The 10,020-nt window shown below is 44.3% G+C and overlaps 1 protein-coding gene across 1 annotated transcript in view; it reads left to right on the top strand.

Moving 5' to 3' along the window:
- Positions 1 to 10,020, top strand: part of sspo (SCO-spondin) — a 58,532-nt gene that overhangs the window by 32,680 nt on the left and 15,832 nt on the right. The window contains exons 27-30 of the mRNA XM_005747218.1: positions 961 to 1,007; positions 2,975 to 3,139; positions 3,343 to 3,554; positions 4,457 to 4,552. Of these exons, the coding sequence (XP_005747275.1) occupies positions 961 to 1,007; positions 2,975 to 3,139; positions 3,343 to 3,554; positions 4,457 to 4,552 (520 nt within the window). The remainder of the gene's footprint in view (positions 1 to 960; positions 1,008 to 2,974; positions 3,140 to 3,342; positions 3,555 to 4,456; positions 4,553 to 10,020) is intronic.

The following is a 10,020-nucleotide window of genomic DNA, read 5'->3' as shown; positions in this document are numbered from 1 at the left end:
ACATTCTGTCTCTCACAGTTGAAGTGTACCTCTGGTGCAAATTACTGACCTCTGTCATCATTTTAGGTGGGGGAACTTGCACAATCGGTGGCTGACCAAATACTTTTTTGCCCCACTGTATGTGGCTCTTACATTTCCGGGCTGGCTCTGGCTCAGGATGTAGAGCAGGTCAGCTACTAATCAGAAGGTTGGTGGTTCAATAGCTGCTCAGGTATCCTTGGGCAAGATGTTGAATCCCCAGTTGCTCCTGATGTGTTCATTAGAGTAAGATTTTGTGTGAATTTTAGACAGAAAGCACTCAGACACAGTGAAAAGTGCACAGATGGGAGATTAAACCATGCAGAGTGCTCAAGTAGAGTAAAACAGCACTGTGGAAGAAGCAGTGCATCCACGCTGCACTGTTTAAAAATGACTCGACCGATGATTTGATCTTTTTTCTAATGTTTCTAACAATATTCCAACCCAAAGAAATGTATGTTTTATTCATTGTTGTGTTTCATTTTGATCCAAGACATTTAATTGTAGCAATTAACGTTACATTTGCTACATTTTCTTCAGTTTTTCTTCAGAATAAAGACACACCATGAATAAAGTCAGTTAAATGACTGGTACCTTGTTCATGAACATCATTTCTGCCCGAGCCAGGTCGATTTTATCCAACTGTCTATTTTTGCTTTAATTAAAAGAAAACGGAGGCTGTAGTAGCAGCTTTCATCTTCCTCTGTGCTTCGACACGAGGTCCTGTATTGTACCGCTTTTTAAGCTTCTTGTGTGTTCCAGCTCTGAACTGCTGTGGATGTGTAATTACATTAAAAAAGGATGAAATAGAAGATTATATGTATAATTCGTACCCTCACTGTAGCCTGGTAGGCAACTGTGTGTGGCTGGTTCAGCCTCGTGTTCACTTCGACTTTTCTTTCATCTAATTTTACTCACTTGACTTTTTTACGCTCCTTCCAGCTTGTGCCAAGGTGGGATGTTCAACTGCACCTCAGAGCCCTGTGAGGGTGAGTGATGCTTCATCACAGCTGCATTTCCTGAACCTTATAGGGCCTCTCTCTCTTTCAGCAATGAAAGCAACGGTCAGCAACAACAATCTTCGGTTGAACTGGCAGGGTCGTGATAAAAATGTCAACCTATCTATAGTTGGGACAGCTGCTGCTGCAACAGTTGGTGGACGTCAATCAGAGTCCACACAGGCCATTACTGGGATTTTGTGTCATAAACGTACAATTTCACGATGTGAGCTTTGGTTTTGCTTCCAGAGCAGATCCCAGTTTGAACTTGGCTTGTTTCTCCATCTCACCGTATCATTAATCCTAATGTGGAATAAAAGAGGATCTCATGTCAATCACATTACTGCACATTTTAGTTGCAGTTTCTTCTCACACATCTGTCCAGACATTACTTTACTGGCCCTTGCGATACTTTCTTAAACTGGAGGTTAGAGAAGTATCTGTGAATATCTTCTTAGACAACAGTTGTGCTGTTGGTTGTAGGGAGTTCCTTTTTCACCATAGGTGTTATTTTGCTACATATAGAATATTGATCATGATAACAGCTTCACGCACAACTTCAGTTTGGGTGTTTAGGAAAACCAAAGTCTGGCAAGAACTGTGAGAAAAATGAGCACTAATGTTTGTAGGAGTGCTGTCGCACTTTATTAACAGTAATAAGAATATGTTGCCTGACTGGGCCCATGAAGAGCAAAAAGAAGCAGCTCATATGATTGTTGGCCAACAAGTGCATGGACAAATCATTACAAAAAGTATAATGTTATACTATGAATAGAATATTACAGCTGTAATTTATCGGCTTGTAGAAAGTCAAACAGGACTCATCAACATTCTGAGGAAACCAGGTCAAGTTAGCACAGAAAGGTTTTACCGCACATGTCACATCAGTGCATGAAATACAAATGTCTGAAAGGTGCCGTACATTTGATTCAAAATGAGTAAGTTAGGCAGAAAGCAGCTTAGTGTTTTATGTTGTTTTCAGAGGTTTTGGCAGCGCTGCAGGAGAGGAGGTGGTGAGTGAAATGCTATCACGACCAATAAACACATTTGAAAGTATGTAAGAATCAAACCCACCAGTACCCACCTACTGGACCTTTGGACACTTTTAAAAGCAAGAAATGAAACAGGTCTGTGCTGCTTTTCCCTCCCTACCAAACCACGATGAAGCATAAAGGAAACATAGGACACAACCTGATTGGGCGTTGTACTGTGTTGCTTAGTTCAGCATCACTTCCTGTCAGGTGCAGCTGTTGACAAATGGCTCCGTCAGCAGAAACTTTGATGTTTCCACTGTTTTATGCATTTTGGAAACGCAATAAAAACAAACAAATCTATGATGAAGTTCATTCAGATGAACTTTTATTTCAGTCTAAAAGATTTTAAATGCTTTTACTGACCTAATAGAACGTTTCCTGTAAATATGCACACACTTAGACTCTGATGGTTACAGCAGACGCAACAAAAGCTGTGAAGGAGACATTTTACTGTTATTTCTTTATCTTTTCATTAGTCTTTTATCCTGTTTTATCCTTTATCTTCTTTCTCTCAACCCACCGGTCACAGCAGATGGCCCCGCCCCTCCCTGACCCTGGGTGTGCCGGAGGTTTCTTCCTGTTAAAAGGGAGTTTTTCCTTCCCACTGTCACCAAAGTGCTGCTCATAGGGGGTCATATGATTGTTGGGTTTTCTCTGTATGTATGATTGTAGGGTCACCTTACAGTATAAAGCTCCTGGAGGCGACTGCTGTTGAGGCTACTAGTTGTTGTGGTTGTGGACATTTAGTCTGCAGTTACCGTTGTCTGAGTGCCCTCTCCATGATCACGTCCTCAGGAAATGTTTATAATTTCCTGGGTACATTGAAGTGGTCAGGTGACAGTTTCCTCCTGTTTCCTGCTGCAGATAAATGTACATTAAAACCAGTGCTAAGACTGAATGTCCCACCCTCTTATGTCCTTCTAGTGGACTGCCAGTGGTCCACATGGTCCCAGTGGAGCCCTTGTTCAGCCAGCTGTGGTGCAGGACAGCAGAGCTCCATCAGATTTGTTCTGGAGCCCAACCAGTATGGAGGGGCTCCGTGTGAAGGCCCTAACCTCCGCACAACAACCTGCATCGCCCCTGACTGTGGTGAGTGAGAGGAAGGGAGACAGTTGATGTTTTACTGATGATGCATGATCGAGTAAACTCGTCATTATCGCTGCATCCTCTAAACACTTACCCCTCTTTGCATCCCCATTGTTCCTTTTCCTTCCTGATTCATCATTAAATGCTTTCCACTCCACCCTATCATCTTCCCATCGTATCATCCATCCCCGTCTCCTCTCCTCCAGCGTGTCCTGATGGGGAGCAGTGGAGGAGGACGACATCAGAGGAGATCCTGTTGTGTGAGAGGAGCTGCCAGGACATTTATTCCTCCTCTCCTGTCAACTGCAGCCACTCTGCTGAAGGCTGCGTGTGTCAGGAGGGGCTTTACCGAAACCCAGAGGGCGCGTGCGTCATCCCTGCCCTCTGCCCTTGCCATGACCGGGGCGTCCTGCGGGAGGTATGTCGGCGCGTGCGCACGAAAAGGAAAGTGACATCTGCTGCCCAGCAAACTTGGCATCTTGCAGCCATTGTTCCCGCCTCCGTACCGTTGGTGTAGTGTTTACATGCCATCCCATTCAATCCCATTGTGTTATTTACTCATAAAGAAGGGCCTATTAGAAGATGAGTGACAAGCTTAACAGGACACATTAAGCCACTGTGCCCCTTCAGCCCTCAGCCCTCATCAATTATGTAGGAAGTGCTGTTAAAGCCAGCGCTCGGACGGCAACTGGGCAAGCCTGCCAGGAATTATTTATGAAGGAGTGGGTATTAGAGGATTATAACAATTAATCTTACCCTGACAAGAGGTCAGGGCTGCTCTTCTTTCTTTCTGAGGTCTTTCTCTTTCATTTTCTCTGTCTCGCCTTCTCCTCACACAGTTTTTCATTTTCTCCTTGCATCCTCCTCTTCCTCTTTCTTTCTCTCCTTCTGTCCGCCCCAGCTTTTCCGTTATTCTCCCGTCTCGTTCCGTCTGCCTGCCTACTCTGTCTCTCTCTTTCTGTCAGCTACTTGAGTCATGTCCATATAAAGACCCTCTGTGGTTTTCTAATCAGCCACCCCATGACTCTACCAAATGGCTCCGTGTGAGCTGCAAAGCCACTTTATTCCTATATGCAACACATACACATGAGGCATGTCTGTATAATGCGCTGTTATAATTATAGCATCGCTGTGTGCCACAATCAGCTCAAATCCACAACAGTTTGGGAGGATTCGCTGAAGAAATTGCTCCAGTTGCACTTTCATCAAACCTGCACTCATGCCAGTGTGCATGCAGGGTAATGGGCTGTTGAGGCATCAACCCAATTACAGCGTCTGGTGTATAAATATGGATATTGCGTGTGTGTGTGTGTGAGCCAGGCTGGATCAGAGTGGGAGGAGGACTGTCTGTCATGCAGCTGTGTGAACGGGAGGAAACTGTGCCGGCTGAGGTGCCCTCCACTGTACTGTGATGAGGTGAGACACTGACACTTACACTCTGAAACAACATGGGTTTGATGATTCACTTTACTTTATGCACACACAGATACAGACTGTTTAATCAGAGATGTCAGGGGATGCTGATGTGGTCAGTTAAGTAGCAGAAATTAACAACAGCTGCATTAGAAAAGCAACAGTGAGATTGCCCCAAACAGGAGGCTTTGCAGGTGGAGGCCGCTCACATGTTTTACCTTCTTTTTTTTCTGACTGTTTTTTCACTAGTTTTGTGCTCAGCTAGGGTCAGTGTCACTGCTGGTAGCATGAGGGAAACCTGGACCCTACAGAGGTTGCACAGGTAGTCCAACTCACCCAGGGTTAACCCATCAGCAGGAATCTGCTCATGTAAAGTGGAACATGATGAGCAGCCAGAGCTACAAAATGACCTCCAGCAGGTCACCGTCTCTGACCATACAATTAAAAACAGACTTCATGAGGGTGACCTGACTTCACGGGCCACGTGAAAGGGTCTGGAGAAGCTGCCTGTAACTGGACGTTAGTTTGGAGCGGAGGCATATTGCTGGAGGGGCACACAGAGCTCCACAGGCTAGGCAACAGTACTCTGACTGACATTATGGACCCATTACCTAGATAGCAAACTTGGTACGACCCTGATCAGGCCCACACAGTGTGCTTACACATGGGCCAAATACTGCAAAGAATGACGGCCCTTTGGTGGCCCAGATCAGGTTGGCCAGATGTGGCCCACACATGGGCCAGCACAAGGCCAGTTGCAGACACACTGCTGGCCCAGAACCGTCTCAGCTCTGGCCCCAGATGTCAGCCTAATGTGTATCTTAATCAAGCCATGTAATAACAACATGTGCTGGAACATAATAGTGCAAAAGTAACATGATGAAACTCTGTTCAGACAGTGAATGCACTGATTCTTATATAGTGCTTTTCTACTCTCGCGGATTACTCAAAGTGCTCTCTACAACAAGCCACATTCACCCAAGCAGTATAGTATTGCAACATGGCATTTGGGTCTTCTAACTAAAATGGGAAAATAGGAACATAAACAGTGCCATCTACACCAGGCCTGGCCCACATCTGGATGACATACCACTTACCAGGCCAGAAGTCAGCCAGCAGTGTCGGCTTGACACCAGATCCGGGTCGGACCTGTCTGCTATGTGGGAATGACACCCTACGCCAGTGCAGTGGATCCTGGGTTCCTCCTGGTGGTCCTGGTGAGATGTATGGGGGCATTTCCTAAAACATGAAGCAATTGATACCCTTGATTGGCCGCATGCTTACCTGACCCTCACTCCAGTAGGACACCTCAGACTGAGCTCGTGGCCTGGTCCAGATCTGCGAGGATATCTCCTAAGCGTTGTCAGGTGTTGTCAGGCATGCATGTAAGCTTGTGTGGGCCATAGAAACTACAGAGCACCATTTTGTGTTATGTCAATGAAATTTCATTAAAGTTCATATTCAGGGTTTTTGTAATGTAGCCCTCTGTAGACTGATACTCATCAATTCCCACAAATGACGTGAAATCTTTGCATTTCTCACAGATTAGCGGGCTCATGTCAGTGCTGACGTCCAGCTTTTTCGAGTTCTGATGTGTCTTAAAGTTTTGAAGGTGTTCTAAGGTGTTTGACAGAAACATTGGTCCCCAGAAATAGCATGCACATGAGGAGGAATCATTTTCTACACAGTAGCTGCTGACAACCTAAAACGTGCATTCGCAGTCCCGGTGCAAACACGGCTAATCTGAGAGGAAGATTGACGTACAGAGGCATAATTAGTCTCTCAGACGAACACATCAGTGCAGTCAACTGCCACAGCTACCCGGGGTGCTACAATTCACCTAACATCTCTGGAGGTTGCAAACATCTAAATTAGTCTGAGTGAGGCACAAAATGCTCTGCCGCTGAAGAATGTGTGGGATGTTGGCTGAAACAGATCAATACCTGACTCTCCAGTCCTCCCACGAGCCTGCCCTTTTGTCTTCACCATAGCCTTCTACCTCCAGTGAGACACTGGCTACTTATTTAAGCGTAATATAGTTTTGTTGATTTGTACTCTGTGCCTTCACTAACTAGCTGAACTAGATTAGCTCTAATCTTGTATAAATGGAAGACCAAAACGTTTTCAGCTTCTTGATTATTTAGTTTCAGATTATTTCAGGTTAATATTGTCTTATATTAGATGATGAAAAGGGAATTGATTGATACATTGAAGGACTTAAAATTTCTGGCAATTGTAATGGACAAGTGATTTAGAGTTGTTAATCCTGTTTGAGGTTGTTTTGGTTTTTAGGGTGGGTGGGTTATGCACTCTGATGGTGATAGGTCAAAGCACATATGGGAAATATGGGAAAAACAATCTCAGGCAGGAAAAAGGAGTCGATGAAATGTGCTAGTCCCTGCATACAGGTGTGCAGAGCTACCTCATCTTTAGCAGTTTATTATGCGTGTTTGATGTCCTGTCTCTGACTTCATGTAAACTGGAGTTTAGATTACACTTTGGATAACTTAATAACATTATGCATCAAACAGATTTCCCCTGCTTTAGGTAACTGTATGGCTGTGCTGCTGATGGTCTGACTCCCAGTGTTAGTCACACACAGCATTCATGCTGTACACCCCAGAGCAGATGAATTATATAAAATTGTATCAAATATTAATTCATGTTTGTATTCCTGAGGCAGGTGGAACTTTTGGTATCACGTGGAGGTGGATTCAGTGCCTCCCTGTAACATTGGTCTGTGGAGGCATCGCATCACGTTCTTTGTCTTGTAAACTTAATTTTTCATTGTTTCTTCTCGCTAATTTTCACCCTTTCTTCTTATTTAGTTCATTCTTGTCATCGTGTTTGTTTCATTGTAAAAATGTGAATGTGTCCAGAAGCCCCCACGCTGGTTGTGTCTGCCGGGATGAATTAGAGAGCACAAAGGAAAAGATAAAAGTAGGGAAAATAATATATGGATGGAATTCTGCATGATAATAAAAATATCCCTTAGTGAAGAAAAGAAGTCAGGCTTTGTGCAAAGTACAGATAAAGACACAGCAGCAAAACGGTTTAAGCAGACGGTCTCTTACATCTTGTGGAAGGATTTCTGTTCCAACGCAGCCGGAGAAGGTGTCAGCTTCTAAAACTGCAGGGCGAGAGACATTTCCGGTTCAGTAATATTACTTTTGTCGTCACCATAACTGCTTCTGGCCTGACTGGATTGATGAGTCATTATCTTATCAGGGAATGACCGAACATTCCCAAATTACAACCTGCCTGAGTTCTGTATTGTTCAGAAAGCTGAAAGTGTGATGGTGCTCCTTCAATAACGCCGCATCTATCCAGTGTTGGGGAGTAACGGAATACATGTACCGCCGTTACGTATTTAGAATACAAAATATGAGTAACTGTATTCCGTTACAGTTACCGTTTAAAAAGGTGGTATTCAGAATACAGTTACTTTGTTGAAATAAATGGAATACACTGGGGTACTTCCCTGTTTCATTTTGTCGCGGGTCAGGACTGTTTGGGTTTGTTTGACAGCTACGTTCTTTTGTTCCAGGCGGCAGCGTTACGGTTGCCATGGTTACAGGGCGACGCTCTCTCTCTCTCTGCGACTGTGTGTTTCCTGGGTGAGAGAGCGCCTTTTCGTTGTTGTTGTTGTGCTAAGCTAACAGGCAGAATGCTACAAGCATAGCTCTAAAGAATGTAGCATCATGGGCAGTGTAGTCCGTGTTGCAGGGAGAATGGACTGCCATACACGTTATGTGTCTGTGAGCGCGAGGAGGGAGAAAAAGAGAGTGGAAAGGTACGAGTTGTCGTCGAGGAAAAACGGGAGCTGGAAGCATGTAAATATAATAATAACCACTGCAGCCAAGAAGAGTGCCTGACGAGCCCAGTTGTAAGTAAGCTATTAAGACTCGACTGTACACTGTGTTCGTGTTTTCCTCCGAAAACAATAAGTTCCGTTGGAGCAGCCTTTCAACGCCTCTCTCTGTCTCTCGGAAGAAAAGTTGACCCACACAACAAAGTAAAGCTATTTTTCGGCTACGAGCCGACAGGGACCCCGCCGTATTAGTCAGAGGTCCCTTTACTACAGTTTGGAGTCGCGGACCTTCAGTAATAGTAATAAATCACACAGCAATAGTACATTCACGTTGTTGTAAAAAGCACGATAATATATTAAGTAATCCAAAATATTCAGAATACGTTACTGTCATTGAGTAACGTAACGGAATACGTTACAGAATACATTTTGGGGCATGTATTCTGTATTCTGTAATGGAATACATTTTAAAAGTAACCTTCCCAACACTGCATCTATCACACATCAAAGCAAGAAAAGAACTGTACATCACACGTTTCTACCTCTCTCTGTTTAAAGTGTTTTTTCCCACTGCTTTTCATTCCTGAGGTTTATGGTTGGTGTTCTGCCAACTGCTGCTCTTCGGTGCACACCTCAGTCTGCCTCAGTCTACACACCTACTAACTACTAAGACAGTTTGGCATCTTCGCATAGATAGGTCTTTGTGTTAACTTGCATAACATTGTGCTAACATTTGCTAACTCTAAAAGCAACCATGGAAAGTGTCGTTAGTTTTGCAGAAGTTTATTCGAAATTATAAACAAATATAATGTGGTCATAAAGTGTGGGTGTGTGGCAGACTGTAGACCCACACAGCACTAAACTCAAAATCTCAGCTTTATTAACACTGATAAAAGCAAACAGTGGCTGGGAACTGACAAAGGTGACTGATGGGGATATTAAGGGACATGGAGACACATGGACACACAGCTCAACAAAATCATAGCTAACCAGACAGAGGAAGCAAAACTGAACATGTCACATGAGACTGGAGACTATCAAAATAAAACAGGAAGTGACACTGAGATTTAGACATGTGAACTTGACACTGCAACTGGGGATAAATGGACGAAGAGATGGATGAAACATGAGATGATGAACATGAGAGCAGGAAGGACGAAGGCACAGGGACAGGACTACAAAGGTAATCGCAGAGAATGAATACAGAGACACTGAGACAGACATGGGGACACAACTGGGGAGGTAAACAAACAGATGCTGATGACAGGACACAGAGACAGACTGGACACGAAAGGGACCAAACATAAACAAACCGCAAATCAAGATACCAACTCAGGTGCACTAGAGAACATCCATCCATCCATCCATCCATCCATCCATCCATCCATCCATTCCTGCATCCATCCATCCATCCATCCATCCATCCACCCATGCATCCATCCATCCATCCATCCATTCCTGCATCCATCCATCCATCCATCCATCCATCCATCCATCCATCCATCCATCCATCCACCCATCCATCCATCCATCCATCCATCCATTCCTGCATCCATCCATCCATCCATCCATCCATCCATCCACCCATGCATCCATCCATCCATCCATCCATGCATGCATCCATCCATCCATCCATCCATCCATCCATCCATCCATCCAT

This window comes from Pundamilia nyererei, unplaced genomic scaffold (assembly GCF_000239375.1).
Source record: "Pundamilia nyererei isolate P.nyererei 1_Seehausen unplaced genomic scaffold, PunNye1.0 scaffold00191, whole genome shotgun sequence".
Taxonomy (NCBI): Eukaryota; Metazoa; Chordata; class Actinopteri; order Cichliformes; family Cichlidae; genus Pundamilia; species Pundamilia nyererei.
Note: the sequence above shows the minus strand (reverse complement) of the source record. Positions and strands in the feature narration are given on the sequence as shown.